Consider the following 15,630-nt stretch of genomic DNA (forward strand, 5'->3'; position numbering starts at 1 on the left):
TGCAGCTATAATGATATGTGCTTTTGAGTGTAAAATATGCAGAAGCCACGATTCAGGCTCTGTGGCAAGTGAGATAGATAGGGAGACAGAAGCTGCCTTTTGTACAAGGATGGTGGACTTGCGAGATTGGCGGGGAGTAGACCTTGCAAAATGCCATGTTGGTACACATACTGGGACACTGGGACTTACAAACCTACTTTTCTGCAACTCTGGTTGAAACCAAGTTTGGCACAGATTATCAAACTTGACACAACTGAATTGACATTAGCAACAGACAATCACAAATTTCTCCCTTTTTGATGTTTTTGCAAGTGCTTTGATGCCATTCTTTGATCTTTGTACATACAATTTTTTTTCATTTCATCTCCAACCTATGCCATGTAACGCATCTAAGAATATTCACCCAATGCCAGTCTGGTCAGGAGGGCTCGCGCTCGTGCACGCGCAGCTCCTGCTGGGTCTGGTGCCTCTCCCACATGTCGGCCGCGCCGCTGTCGGCCGCGCCGGCGCCGTACACAAACTCCGGCGGGTACGGGCTCTTGCCGGCCAGGCCCGCAAACACGTAGCCGGTGGCCTTGTCTATGAGGGCGACCACTCTCTGCACGCTGTCCTTGTCCTCTATGGCCAGCGGCGTGTAGTTCACCAACCCGTAGTCCTCAATCACCTCCCCCAGCGCCTCTGACAGCTTCCTGTAGCGCCGCCCAAAAGCATCCTCGCCTATCGTGTCCACCAGCCGGGACAAGTCCTGCACCTGCAGCCCCATGCCAGCTACATTCAAGCTCAGCTACAAGGGCGAAACAGAAGAGACTCAGTAGGACTGTCTTTATAACTGTAAGAGTGCCCTTTCGTCATGTCTCCAATCACAAGCAGGAAGGGTCGCATCCAAAGCACCAGGCCTTCAGGGCATCTGCTACAAGGACATGCCAGTGGACATGCAGATCATGCAGATACCCTCTTGAGAAGGGGTCTGTTTCAGCCATTCAGCAAGATGGCTCTGCAGTCGCATGCAGTGCATGTCCTTCTCGAGAAGCTGCATGGCTGCCAGAAGAGGCCGGGCTTGCCAAGGGTGCTGGGTGGTCTCACCTCAGTGTAGTAGTCCAGGTCAAAGTGCAGCTCGCCGTAGGCCTCCACCAGGTCAGCCTTGGACAGGACATTGATATGGGGCAGCTCCAAATGCATCATGCTGGACAGGCTCAGCAGCAGCGCCGCCAGAAACTTGCCGGCATCCGAGCACAGGTGCGCATCGACCAGCTCCACTGCTGCCAGCCTGCCCGCAAGCGCTCAGCACAGTGATGTCCCCTGCAATCTCGACTGCCCTGCTTGCTTGAGGCTACTTGTCACCAGGGACTGGCATGCCATGAGGAGATATTTGCAATACCTGATGTGCAATCTGTCTGTGAGGGCCTTGATCACATTCTGCAGCCCGCTGCGCAGTGTGAAGAGCTCCACTTGCCCCGGGCAGTCAATGATGATGTAGTACCCCTCTGCATGCATGCGATCTTACCGCGAGGCAGTGCTATGCATAGTGCACACTTGGCAGAGGGAATGTTGGCTGGTGACTGGGGGACGGTCGTTGCATGCAAACCTTGTAGAAGAGGGGCCAGCCTCTCTTCCAGCCAGTCAAGGTTCTCGCTCAAGAAATCCATGCAATACAGCAAGCCTGCACATGCAATGCGCTTAAGATGCCTTGGTGAATAAGTGTAACACAGCCATATATCATTTGAGAGCATTGACCCTCCGCATGCGCAGTGTTCGAGTCAGAAGCCCACCTCCATTTGGCCCAAGATGAAGGCTGGTCATGACTGCATCTAGTGACACCAAATCCGCGATATCTACCGAACAATCGTATGGGAGAGCATCGTTGGCAGGATCCAAGTTCATGACCGCGACCTTTCGGCCTGTCAGCTGTAGGTACTGCTGCATGCCATGGCAGTAGGTGCTCTTCCCGCTGCCTGGTGGGCCGATGACAAGCTGTCCAAAAGACATGTGATGTTATTCTATTGATAATTTCCCTACCTGATCTTTCCTGATCTGAACAAGGGCAAAAAGAATATCGTAGATCTCACATGGTGCATCTTCTGCACAGAAAAGAGTTCAAGATCGACGATCACAGATCTCAAGTAAAAATCTTATTCCACAATATTGTTAGATGAAAATTAGGGGCGAATAGACTGAGCCACACTAATCTTCAAAGAAGTTTTAACGTTAGAGATACTGATGGGATGAGTGACGACACTTGTTTTACCAGAGTCAACTTTCAAAGGTTTGCAACGTCAAAGTGAGCTACGAATGAGTGTTACCCTCAGTTTTATCATATTCACAGACTGGAGAGGGAGAACTTCAGTTCAGTCACCTACATGACTGACTCTGACTCAGCAGAAAGGCCTATATTTAGGGTTTCCTGATGGATGGAAACTGTCCTCCTATTACCCCTCATGTGCTCAGGCTCAGCTCAGGCAGCAATATGGGAAGTTGCATTGCAGCATGTCAGCTGGCCTGTTGTTGCGCCTATATGATGCATGTGTGCCGCCGACTGCCTCCTACGGTTGTGAGGTGTGGGGCCTGCGCAGCCTTCCTGGTGGCGACAGCCGGCGGGGCCGGGCTGCCTTGGCCTCCTCTCACCTGAAAATTCTGAGAGACATTGCTGGCGTCCCCACCTCTGTGCATGGTGCCATCTTGCTTAAGGAGTTGAATCAGCAGACCCTTGATTGTGTGTGGTGGCGGCGCATTATCAAGTTCTGGAACAATTTGGCTGCCTTGCCTGCAAATAATTTTCACAGGCAAGTGGCCCTTGATGATTGTTGGGATGCCATAACCCGTAATGTTAAGAATTGGGCTTGGGCCTTCATGCGGGGCTTGCGCCGGATTGGGTATGAGTTTGTTATTCGGTTTGACACCCTTGTTCCTGTGGAAGTTGATGCTGTGATGCAGCTGCTAGATGCGCAAGCACTGCAGGTTTGGGATGACATTGACATTTGCCCTAGGACCTGCCCGTCCAGCAATGCCACCTTGTGTACATATCACAGATGGTTTGCTAGGCCAGCTTGTGTGCGCCACCCTTGCCAGCTCTTACAGCAGCCTTTGAGTGCCCGTTGCTTGCGTATACTGTTGAAGTTCAGGATGGGTTGTCATAGTCTGCCCAATGTCTCGGGCCGCTGGGCAAGGATTCCCCGGCCCCAGCGTTTGTGCATGCGTTGTGCCCAGCAGGTTATTGGGGATGAGCGCCACCTTGTGTTTGAGTGCCCTGCCTTGCAATCTGTTCGGGACAGATATCCTGGGCTGTTTGGTGCAGCCATTGTGACGATGCAGCAATTCATGTGGCAGTTGGACATTGTTGGTGTTGCACATTTTGTGATGGATTGTTTTGATTATTTGGATGCTGCCAGTTCATCCAATCAGCCCTAGGCGGCTGGAGTGATGTAATCTTCCTTCCTTCCTTCCTGTGTGTTGATGTCCTCTTGTACACCTTCATTACTCTCTGAAGAGTAGTATAATTTGCTAGCCAGCTATCAGCCTTTGAAAGACATTCCCTCACAACAGTTGTGCAATTCTTTGGAGCCCATGGGCTGGCCAGGTGCTTTACACAGCAGAGGCACTTCTCCAACACAAGCGCCAATTGGTAAGATTCTGACATCCAGAATCAGAGTCTATCACCCCAGGAGCCTCTGCACCAGCTTGCATACGCATACCAGAACAAGCACGCAACACCACTTATCACTGAACCATCAATACCATCTTTGCAATCAACTAAAGTCCGAGTTTGGTAATCAAGACTGCCACTAGAGCTCATCTGTGGGACATTGTGCCATGGGAATATGTCCAGTGCGCCACCTAATAGACCTCACATTGCAGCGTTCCCGTAGCTTTCAGGCAACTGAGCCATCACTCATACACGTTCACACTTCCACATCAAAGGTACAACATCACACTCAAAGCACCATTCCCTCAAAGAGTACACGCACACATCCGCTCAAGACCTGGGCGGCGCATCAAAGATCGCACGCCGCTTATCGTACACACAACGTGCAGGGACTCATACTGGCACAGCAGGTGCTCCTTCTCCCCAGAAAATTGCCTGGCTAGCTGTGCCAGTATGCTCACCTTGGAGGACTGCTCCCGAGTAAAATCCTAGGGTACATCTGAGGGCATGCGCTTCATTCAACCGTTCTGTGACACTCTTATGAGGCCAGCAAGCACCCACCGCTCCTAAAATAACATTTGCAGCTCTGGACCTCCCAGAGCCAAAGACTTAGCAAAAAATTCTGATTGGCAGCTCTGGCGACAGGCTGACAACTCCACACAACTCCAAAAGACCCCACGCTTGCTCCTTTCGAAACACCGCAATCAATCACAACCCTTGCCACTTGAAACATCGAGTGCCAGTCAAGATAAGCTTCCTTCATGGAGACAAGGTTGCCTCCCTAACCTTCAACAGGTCTGATACATATGCATATGCAGCATACAATCTAGCTGGGCTCACCCCATTCAGATTAGGTCGACCCTGAGACAAAGCCCCTCTTCCAGCAAAGAGCTCTCTTCAAACGGTGCAACAGCACATGAGATCCGTACAATACATGCAGAATATGCAAAGCTTCTCTCAGCCAAAGGCAACAACCAGCAGCAGCATGTGCGCGAGAAACAGAGGCCCCACGTAGTGCGCCGCCAACAACTCGATAAGGTAATACCTCCATATCCTGCCAAGCTTCCCTGGTCTGGATTCGCGCCACAAGAATTCGCGAGGTGAAAAGAGCCGGCAAATATCATGGTCAACCTGCGTCGAGCTAGAAGCGGGGGCAGGAGACGCCAAAGGCGCCGGCCTTGCCGGAGGCGGCTGCCTGCCTCCAGCATCCCTCTGCCAGAGTCTGCGCGAGCCCGTCCTCCAGGACTTCCATGAACACCCCCCACTGCTCCTCGTCCAGGCCCCCAAACAGGGAGCAGCCGCCCGCCGTCTTCAGCGGGGCTGCCCTGTGCGGCTGAGCCCGGTGCCCGGCGCGTGCCCGGCGGATGCGCTTCACGCCCTCCTTGTCATTATGCCTGTAAGACCGCAACGGGACGCATCAGAACACATGCGCAAGCCCAGCTTTCACCGGCCCGTAGACACTGCAAAAGGTCCTTACGGTGTATGACTGTTCATTGATCAGGCCTCTTTAGGAATGCACTGGAAGCCAGGATGAGGGGCCAACCTGCGGGCCATGCGCTGGGCGTGCTGCCAGGGCGGCACTGCGCAGGCGGCGGTGACGGAGCGTGCCATGGCCGGCAGCGGGGCGGCCAGCGGGGTGGTGCGGGCGTCGCAGCCGCCGTCGCAGGCCGGGTGCAGGTCGCAGGGCGCGCCGTGCACGGGCGAGAAGGACAGCGAGGGGGCGTCGCCCAGGGAGGAGCACACACCGGGCGACAACAGCGTCACAGACGGCCGGAACCCGAGCCGCGCGGCCCCGCTCGGCGTGCAGGGATCGGCGGGCGCGTCTGCCGGGTGGCCGTGGTGGTCGTCCAGGTCGAACAGCAGATCCTCCCCGGAGCGGCTGCTGCCGGCGCCGTGCAGAAGCACGTCGTCCTCAGCGCTGCCGCGGGCGGAGGGCCCCAGGGACTCCACCGCGATGGTGAGGCGGCCGCTGCCGCCGAAGGACAGCTCAAAGCTGGTGCCCGCGTTGAAGGCCGTGCCCGAGCTCAGGCAGCTGCTGCTGGTGCACTCCATGGGGTCGGCCGCCGGCTTCTGCGCGGCCGCGACAAACCCCTGCTGGCCGCTGATGTCTGCGCGCTGCAGGGCTTCCTGGGGCATCCAGTCCTCGGCGGCACTGCTGCTCAGACTGTAGTCGCCGTCCTCGTCATCTTCTTCGTCGTTTGAGACGCTCAGGGCGTCGGCGTGTGCGCGCGCAGCCAGGCACAGGCGCTCCAACTCGGACGGGTCCTCATCAATGCCCACCAGCGGCCGGGACACCGCCGCGCCGATCTCCGCCAGCGTTAGCCCTGCATCACACATCCTGGCTTAGCAATGAGACTGCTACATGCACTCAGCAAACAGGAAACACACGAGACAGTCAAGTTAAGAACACCCAGCAGAGAAATCTTGACGGCAAGAGGATGATGGGGATGCTGCAGGTAAGGGCACCTGCGGCGGCGCAGCGCTGGAGCAGGAGGGTGGCGACCTCCAGGGTGCGCAGGGACTCCTCGCGCAGGCAGGGCAGCTCGCGTCGCAGCAGCTCCTTGTCGGCCGCAGCATCCAGGCGCGCTATGTAGCTCAGCTCCTCCTCGCTGAAGGGCACCATCGCCTGCGCGCAAGACATCACCAGCTCAACAACACTGCATGCTCAACAATAACAACCCACAACACTGACTGCCTGAATACAGAAATCAGCCGTTGTAACATCGTCCAGGGAAGCAGAAGCATCCAGGGCAGAGTGACCTCACAGTAGAGGACAAAGAGCTCTCGGCTGATGTGGAATTGCGCAACAAGCCAACAAGTGCGCACTTTTCAGAACCACATGCTGCCACGTCACTGAAGGAATGACGTGGACATCAGCAACAAACTGGGAAACATGCATTTGGAGGCGAAAAAGCACCTGGGGCCAGAAGAGCCACTCGAAGTAGGGGGACTCGTAGGACTCGGGCAGGCAGAAGCCGTGGTCGATAGGCACCAGCTCGAGCTGGCCGCTGTCGAGGCGCGCGAGGCCGGAGAGCGCCAGGGCGCTGTCGCGCGGGCGGCGCACCAGGATGTTGCCCGCGTGGCGGTCTGTGTTCCAGATGCGGATGTCCAGGATGCCGATGCGGTGCACGTCTCGCGCCGCAAAGCGCGACGCCCCCATCTCGCTCGTGTCACAATCATGGTACACGTACTCCTGCGCCGCGCAGCACTTTGAGTATCAGTTCTGTTGTCCTGGCCGACATCAGGGGCTCTATACGCAATTATTTAGAGCCCGATGCCGACGTCCAATTTGCAAGGTAGCCCTACCTCTCACCTTCGGCGATTGCTGTGCCTTGAAATCTGCATTTCTGTGCCTCCAGATTGATACTTGCAAAGCAGTCGCGACTCAACAACTCCTGAGAAATGCACATGCTTGGAGCACTCACGGAGTAAGGGACATGCAGACTGAAGGGGACTGTCTTCACCTGCAGGCTGGCCAGCTTTGGGGCGCTGCTGTCCATGGACACAGATGGGCTGGGCTGGGCGTGGCTGGCGTGCAGGGAGGATGACAGGTTTGACCCAAACGATGTCGACATGGCGTCGGTGCTGACCATGGATGTCGGGCTGCCTGCGTCCTGGCAGACGTGGAATATGTTGTGCGACACCTGCCCACGCGAAACAACAAGTATTGAGCTCCATATCATACCGTTCAAGATTGGATAAGCCATCATGATCACAGAGAACAGCCCTTGAAGGCTACATGCAAGAAATGATCAGCAGTGCAGGTCGTGGTGCGCGACGGGGGGCGTTGGCTCAGGAGTGGCAATATAAAAGTTCGATTCCTGCCAGCAATGTCTTCCCGGATCAGTAGAGGGAGCTGTACTTCATCACAGCCAGACTGCAACCCCGTCGCCGGCACACGCTCTCTCCCACAGGGCCGCTCACCTTCACCATGACTGTATGGGGGACCTTGGCAAAGTGCTCGTGGTCCAGCAGGAAAGCTGCCACTTCGCGCGTGGCCGCCTCCCCGACGCGCACGCTCGGCTTCAGCCCGGGCTCCCCCATTGCGCGTCCAACAAACCCCTGCATCATCCAAATATTTGCCTCAGGTGATGCACCTGGCAGACAATGAAGTATTACATTGCTGTGGCAGTCCTTAAAAATAATGCAATCATCAGAGTATCCGCAAATTGAGAAGGACAGGAGCAGTGCCTTGGGGTTGTTGGGTGCCAGGGGCTCTTCATCACAGGGCTTCACGATGGCTGCCCGCCGGCCGGCCTCATTCATGAAGAAATACGTGCCCCCCAGCCCATCGCTGCTCGCCTCAGGCTCCTGCATGGCACCACAACCCCCATCAGGCTGCATGCCACTTCGGGGATAGCCAGCTCTGGAGGTTGTCTGGAGCTGAATCCATCATGGCAAGAGCGACCCAGTGGCGCCCATCGCATATTCGGCGAGCATGTAGACAAGAGGAGGGCACCTGGCATGCGCGCAGGCCGCGCACAACCGCCTTGACCAGGCGGCGGATGCCATGGCTGCTGTGCGCGGTGCCCACAACTTCAACTGGGCTGCCCGGAAGCTGCAGGCCACGCGTGCTGGCAATGGCCATGCTGCTGTCTGCGCAGAGCCCCAGCAGTCCTGTGACTGCTGAGCCCACACGGGGCACGGGAGCAGCTGGGCTGCAGCTAACGCGCCACAGCTCTGGCACGAGGCCATCCCCGCTCTCCTCTGCCTGGGACGCCTCCTGGATGGTTGGGAACTGACTGGAGGAGCCGGAGCCCTTGACGTGGAAGCCGTGCTGCGAGTGCATTGTGTGCTGCGCATTGCCTGGCGCCTGAACAGGGCAGCAGAAATTTTTGAGCGCTGTTGGCACAGCAGATACTTTCTTCTGCTGTAGAAGAACAGCAGAAGAAAGTATTGGAAGGCAGAACTCTGTTTACCAGTTGTACCATCAATCAATGGAAGAAAGAATTTCCCAGCACACCTTCATTTCAAGACCATTCATTCCCATCCGCAATCCCTCCATCTTCTGTAGTCGTGCAGCTTCGATACAGTCTGCACACAGATCCAAACTCCTCAGGAGAGGGGAAACGTAAGACACCTGCTGCCCATACTGTCCTAAAACCTCCGTAAAAGGAGAATGTGCAATAAATACCAAGGCAATCCATTATGACCAGAAGTTGGCCACTGTTCCTCTGTGGGTCCCCAGCCAGATAAACTAAGCCTAATAAGATATACATCTACAGCACCCTCCGTCCATCCAAAGAGACGACAAGCACATTGGAAGAAATTTCCATGTGGTTGTAAGTAGCCACTCAAAGAATCAACGGTCATGTAATAAAGGAGGACTTGGCTTCTTCCAGATGCCTCAGATATTACAGGAAACCCTGGAAACTCAGGATGCTCGACTCAAGCCACTGAATACGTGCATAGAACACACGACGACAGATTGCTGATGAGGGTACTTCTACATGACAGAAATCTGCATCGGTCTCACTCCGTCTTGCCCGACATGCAATGCCTCAAGGCCCGTCGACTTTGCCGGCCCTGAGAGCAGCATCACGCAGCAGCGTTGAAGGCCAGTGAAACCTCACCTCCGTACTCAGGAGCTGCATCGCGAGCTGAAGACACCCATCTCCAGACGAGGGTAAAGAGTCAGCAACTCTCGCACACGTTTTACGCAATCCCACGTGAAGGTCTCCAGACCCCTTCTCAGAGGCGACAAGCGACACGAATGTCGGATGTTGCGCCTACTTCAGGCCTGTAAGCGGATTCCTGGATACAGACGTGCGGTTTGAAGGGTCCTAAGACGACGACCACGTTTGTGCGGTAAACGGAGTTCTGAAGCACCCACAAACAAAAAGAAATCTCCTCGCCGGCGTCAACCAGGTCTCTAATCTGTCTCCGAAAACGAACCGGCCCTGCCCCCGTCCGGTATTCGATGCAAAAGTGTCCTCCGATCATTCCTGGAAGGAACTTTTGTTGAAAGGAGCCAAATTTGGACATTATCTCCACCGGTCGCCGCAGCTTCGGAAGCGTCCTAGTAGGTGTCCAGGTGGCTGGATGGGGAACTTCCAATATTTTTGATCATTTGAGCTTGGGTCCTTGTTCAGGCTTCACAGAAGTTCCAGGACCTGGCTGGACATGCATTGCCACAGGCAGTGGCGCCACTGCCGCCTACTGGGCAGTCTGACAAATTTTTATTTCGACTGCAGCTGTGCAGCTTGCCGAACCGTTGACTCAGTCAACTTGACTTGATAGTCCGACTCAGTGAGTCACCATGTCTGCTGCACGGCATGGTGGCTAGGTGCCACCAGGCGGCATGGCATGGTCTGACTCAGAGCTCCGGATCCGCAGGATGCATTGCACACATGCCATGCATGCACTGCGCAGTGCATGCAAATTTGCAAATGATCATGATGTCACAGTCAATGGTTGACTGTGCGGAACGCATAGCCGGACGGTCCTGCAGCTAGCAGCGCTGCAGCAGTCCGTGCACTCGCACTATCCGCCGCCTGAACCAGCACTTCCATGCGCGGCAAATCATTTGCCTCTGGGTTGGCTTCCCACCCTCTGGCATTTAAACGCCTTGGAATCCATTGAGTCTGCCGCGCACACAACTGTAAGTGAAAAGGCATAATGGTGGGCTTGAGCCAGTCTGCAACTTGAGGCCTGGAATCCACATTCTAAATGAGGTGCGCCAGCATGCTCCGCAGGCCATATTATTACATGCATCATGCATGTGATGATCACTGATGAGAACATCACCGACATCATTTCTGTCTAGTTGATGCGCTTAGCACAAATTGCATGCATAGAATCTGCAAGAATTCCAGCATATCTTATACATTTGAACAGCCTTAAAGGCCATGTTCAGCGTGTTTCTGGTGAACGGGAGTTTCTAGATGGCACAACATCTTGTTTCACAGGACAATTCTGCCTGAGCAAGGCTAAAGCTTCTACGCGAGAGGTGTGATCTTATCCTTGCCAGGAGTCTCAGGCCGACCTCTGACTGAGGCCACTTCGCCACTTGACTATTATTCCAGACTGGCTGCCAGTGGAATTCTCTACATATTCAGACTCTGATGCCTGCATGGCCCCAGCTGAGCTGGCTGTTCAGCTCAGGTCAAAGCCGGCAACATTCTTGACAGCGTACAGCAGCTTGTCGCGGATGGCTGTTGCTGAGCGGTATGGTGGGAGCTTGAGCAGGTTGATGCAGGTGGAAGCTGAAGGCAGTCGCTCCTGTGCAGCCTCATCCAACACCGATCCTGCCATCTGCACCCCATGATCACCGCCATCAATTCACTGACCACCAAGGCACAGGCACAGTGCTCTCCAGCCCATGGAGCAAACTTTGCCAAATGAATTGCCAGAGGGCAGTTGCATTGAGAAGATTCACGTGTGCATCAGTGGGTACATGCAAAATGGCATGGCATAAAAACGACACCCACCTGGATACATAATTTTGGGTCAAGGTATTGGAAGCCGAGGAGCGGCGGCCGGCTGCAGGATGTCACAAAGCGCAGGAAAGCCTTCTGCTGCTCTGGCGTGAAGTCCTGCAGGGCCTGCATATCGCCCTTTGCCCAAATCAAGCCGCATCGCAGCAACAGGCCACACCTTATCATGCTGGCAATACATGGAGGCAAGCTGTTGCATGCAGTGCAGAACATACACACAAGGTAGCCTGGCAGTCGATTCAGCGCACCCTCCAGAACTCCAGGATGACTGGATGATCTGTGCCGTAGCCGCCTGCATAGTTGACATGTTGCTTCATGTCCTCCAAGTCCAGGCCCTGGTGGTCGCCGCCTCCTATGAGAGCCTGCACAGCCCGCACCGGTTATGCCCATGCACAGCACTAGAGTTCCACACAATTAGCACTTTGAAGATCCTTCCCCTTGTTGGGTCTGGTGCAATGACTCCAGCGTCTCTGCCAGCCAGGCAGCAGCAATACCACAGGATGCACGGCTGCCAGCAAAGGGCTGCTGCTCTTCTACATGTCCTCTCGCACACATGCATACTATGCATCACAATCGCAAGCCCTTTCGGAATAGCAATGGGGCAGCCCTACTATTCTTTAAGTACATGCACTCCAGCAGCAGCAGCTCTTGTCCAACTGCGCTCCTCAGAAAGAGTGCTATTGCCTGCAGTGGAGATAAACGCTATCAGTTTCTGCCCGGGTGCCACCTGGAGCTCGGCCTCGTTGAACATGGTGATCCATTCGCGCGCAATGACGTCCTCGAGGCCGCGGCGGAAGGCGTCGGTGGCGCGCTTGATCTGCACGTTCAGCCGGAAGTTGGCCACGCGGTGGATGTACTCCAGCCGGTTGCCGTCCGTCACCGCCCGCTCCCGCGATCCCGGCACCAGCTCAATCTGCGCAGCACCCATGATCCAACACTCACATCTTTGGGGAGCGTCACAACTGCACATGCCCAAGCTTTCCACAATCTCAGAGGTGACCTTGTTCAACCAATGTTGTAACTGATTATTGACTTGCAGACAAGCAGCGCTCCCTGCCTCATGCCCGATGCCGAGCAGACCCTTGCCAGGGACACCAACCAGCACCCAATCCTCAGCTGACTCAAGCCAAAACATCCAACCTCTTCAATCACGCATGATGGGTGGGTAGGTCACTCAATAGTGCACATCCTTGCAGCTTGCTGTGCAGTGCTCGCATTTTCATTCAAGCGCCCGGCGAGATGTGGGTGGGCGGGCGTCACCTCTCGGTTGGTGCCGAAGTCGGAGTCTGTGACGGTGAAGGTGAGGGCGAGGTCTTCCACGTCGCCATCGTAGTCGCGCAGGAACAGCAGTTGGCGGTACAGCTCGGCGTCCAGCGAGGGGAGGTCATTTAGGTCGCAGCCGCGCCGTAGCAGCTTCTTCAGGAAGAAGCCCGCCAGCGGCACCTCGAGGAGGATACCCTGATACACATACACAACAGCGAAGATGAGGCAGTGCAAAACCCTGGTACAAACCTTTCAATGCACCACACTGTTCCCCAATATGAAAAGCAAGTGCGTTAGCATTGCGGCTCACTTTTTCCCAATACAGCGCTATGGGTACGATCTTCAGGGTAAACAGTATCAGGCATGTCATGCTGGTTGCTCGAAGGTGACAACAACAATGGGAGATGACCTCACCTCATACAGGGCCTTGCCGACCATCTTGCCCATGAACTCGAAGAGGGCAAAGGCGTTCGGCTCCACAGTGGCGGCGGCAGGATTGGGGTAGAGCTTCTGGTCGGGCGTGGCCTTGAACAGGCCTATTCGCGGGTCAAACCCCTCCTTGATGAGGTTCTCCATGAAGTCTTTGAAGAGGCCGCCGCCATCCACCCCAGCCTCAACCTCCCCAAAGCTGTCCACGTACTGGATCCTGATCCGCCCCCGCAGCGCATCCCCTGGCAGGTTGAGCTTCTCAAAGCCATCCTGCACCCGGAAATGCCATGCATCAGCGCACATGACATCCACATGCATGGTCCAGAGTCTGGATTGATATTGCACAACATTGATATTCCTACGTTCTTTCTCGTCAACTGACGACCACATCATTTCAACCTGCTGCCAAAGGGCACATCAAATGCCAGAGCACGTTGTTCTGAAAGCCTTGTCACATGACCTTGATTGGCGTCGGAACACATCCAGTGAATCTGCCAATACGTGGGCACCGCTCAAATAAGACTTGGCATGCCTGGAACACGCTGGAACGATGGATCATGCTAAAGCTCTGCGGGCCGTAGATGCCCATCTCCCGCCGCTCTGCTCTGTCGCCCGAGATCACCGTCTGGAACACCCGCGCCCGCTCCTCAAACGGAACCAGGAACGGCGCATGCCTGGCCCCATCAACTTCCAACGACTCAGCATTTGACAGGCATCCACTGTCCAATGTGTCATTCACATGGCAGCAGTGAAGAGGGCCAAATACATCGTCAAACAACAGCTGTGAACCACCTCTCCGAGATTGAGACAGTCACCAAATGTGCACAACATCAGACAAAGCACGGTTGAATATGGCAGGAAGTGGAGAAAGCCCACGTGAGGATGGACCAGACGCGGGTGTGCTTGGCCTCCATCAGGCCGCCCACGGACGCGGCAGCAACCTTGACCTCGCTATGGAAGCGCGCTGGTGGCAGGTCCTCCGCCTGAAAGGCCTGCGGCGGCGCAAACTGCCTCCCACAGTTGCGGTTGTACAGCTGGCCCAGCAGCGTCCCCACCGCCTCCTTCAGCTTTGCCCGCACTGCAGCCGCCCTGGCCGTCCATCCGTGGGGCGCAGGCGCGCTCTCCGCCCACAGCACCTGCAGGTCAATACAGGAGCACACATCTGCACCCTCTTTTTTGCTTGCTGTGCTTTTTGCTTTGACATGCCACAATTGCGATGGATAATACCATCTGACATCATCCATTATACATCTGACTGTGAAATTTGCAGAGCACAGCATTTATCCCCCAGAAATCCGGGTGAGGGAGGAAGAGAGGAAGGAAGTGAGGCAGGAAGTGGGGAGGTTCGTAAATCGGGCGGAGAAAATCCACCTGCCACATGGCGAACTTGAGCAGGCTGACAAGGCCCCTGTTGCGCCCCGGCTGGTGCAGCTCGGCCAGCGGCAGCGGCTTCTGCAGGCGGTACATGTAGTCATCGCCAAAGGTGCTCAGGAAGGTGCTGTAGGTGCGCGCAAAGACGACAAGCGGCAGCATCCAGCCAGGGTCGCAGGCCTCATCCCTGGATGGCTCCCATGCAGATGACGCATGCATGGCCTGCATATGCACAAGCAATTTTCTCGCTTAATTCACAAGGCATTGCTTGTGAAGCTGTATTTAGCTAGTGGCAACCACAGTCGAGATACCACCGTTTATCAGGGGTGTATTATTGGTGCTGTACTACTTATTCAGTGGGTGTACCTTGAGGTAAGAATACCAAAGGCGAGGCACCAGCTCAGCATGGACAGCCAAGACTATGAGGGTGCTCTGTCTGAGAGCAGGCGTGTCCAGCATTATGCTCAGCAGCTCCAGCAGCTTCCTCACCCCTGATGCGTTGGTAGACCTCCCATTCTTTGCATCCACTGCAGTGACCAAGCACCACACAAGATATTCAGGTGGACATCCATGACATTTTGCAGGGACCTCTGCTGCATCACAGGCCGGCTCAAGCTTTGATCATATTGATTAGAAGATGAAAAGAAGCTTGGGTCAGGAGCTTACGAGATGCTGCAGCAGCCGTTGCAGGTGTCGAAGGCAACAGGATGGATATGATCGGCTTTAGGACAGCAGCCTCAGCCAGACAATTTATCTGGGCTGCTAGTGAAGTTGCTAGGGGCTCCTGAAGATTCAGATGGAGCATTTCTGCGAACACCATGCACCAAGACTTGTCAGAGATAGCTGCCAGTAGCCATTGTGACAATTGTAGGAGAGCATGCGTGCAGTTGCAGGTATGTAGTGGCAGAACAAACCTGAGGGCTGGTTGCTTGAAGAGGGCATGCTTTCTGACACATCATCATCTTCGTCAACCATGTGATCATCTGCGTCAAAGAGCCTTTGCAAGGGAATGACCGACATGAGCCAGCCTGCAACTGTCACAAATTGTACAGCCAAGGAGGACTGATCAAGCTGCAGCTGCGCATCCTGCATTCCAAAAAGGCCTGTCAGAGTCTCATGGAATGAAAGTGCATTCCTCCAAGCAAAATACTCTTTCAACATGCAACCTTGCACTCCTCCCATCAACGCTTTCTATGGGGGGCAAATGTCCTGGGGGCGCACCGTGAGGCAAGCGCCTGCCACCTGGGCAGTGTTCCCAAGCAGGGCTGCAGCTGCAACAGCTTTGCCCCCAATACTCTCCTCTGAAGGGAGCCATGCGAGCAGAGCCGCCACACTGCCCAGCTCGTCCAGGTTTCTGACTGCCTGCTGCCACATCGCTGCCTGCAGGGACCTCAACGCAGGGTACCTGGCAAGGTCCAGACAGCAATCAACAGACATTCAACATGTATCTTGCAACTTGAATTGGGATTCCTAAGGCTTGCGGCACTTATG

At 55.2% G+C, this 15,630-nt stretch overlaps 3 protein-coding genes across 3 annotated transcripts; all 3 read right to left on the reverse strand.

Annotated features, from left to right (window-relative positions):
• Positions 1-418: 418 nt before the first annotated feature.
• COCSUDRAFT_16734 (hypothetical protein) lies at positions 419-1,986 on the reverse strand (the record flags this gene model as incomplete). Its single annotated transcript, XM_005646987.1, has 5 exons — positions 419-751; positions 1,084-1,267; positions 1,379-1,484; positions 1,586-1,660; positions 1,770-1,986. The coding sequence occupies 5 exons, from the start codon at positions 1,984-1,986 to the stop codon at positions 419-421; spliced, it is 915 nt and encodes a 304-aa protein (XP_005647044.1).
• A 2,795-nt stretch (positions 1,987-4,781) lies between these two features.
• On the reverse strand, positions 4,782-8,609 carry COCSUDRAFT_66665 (hypothetical protein; the record flags this gene model as incomplete). Its single annotated transcript, XM_005646988.1, has 9 exons — positions 4,782-5,034; positions 5,184-5,964; positions 6,107-6,266; positions 6,558-6,833; positions 7,105-7,284; positions 7,565-7,702; positions 7,832-7,951; positions 8,100-8,453; positions 8,604-8,609. 9 exons carry the CDS (start codon positions 8,607-8,609, stop codon positions 4,782-4,784), a joined length of 2,268 nt encoding a protein of 755 aa, XP_005647045.1.
• A 1,717-nt stretch (positions 8,610-10,326) lies between these two features.
• COCSUDRAFT_29762 (HECT-domain-containing protein) lies at positions 10,327-13,071 on the reverse strand (the record flags this gene model as incomplete). The annotated part of the gene is made up of 6 exons (XM_005646989.1): positions 10,327-10,894; positions 11,071-11,184; positions 11,325-11,438; positions 11,804-11,989; positions 12,337-12,534; positions 12,754-13,071. The coding sequence occupies 6 exons, from the start codon at positions 13,069-13,071 to the stop codon at positions 10,736-10,738; spliced, it is 1,089 nt and encodes a 362-aa protein (XP_005647046.1). The 3' UTR covers positions 10,327-10,735.
• Between the last annotated feature and the right edge of the window lie 2,559 nt (positions 13,072-15,630).

Source organism: Coccomyxa subellipsoidea, assembly GCF_000258705.1.
Source record: "Coccomyxa subellipsoidea C-169, whole genome shotgun sequence".
Classification (NCBI taxonomy): Eukaryota; Viridiplantae; Chlorophyta; class Trebouxiophyceae; family Coccomyxaceae; genus Coccomyxa; species Coccomyxa subellipsoidea.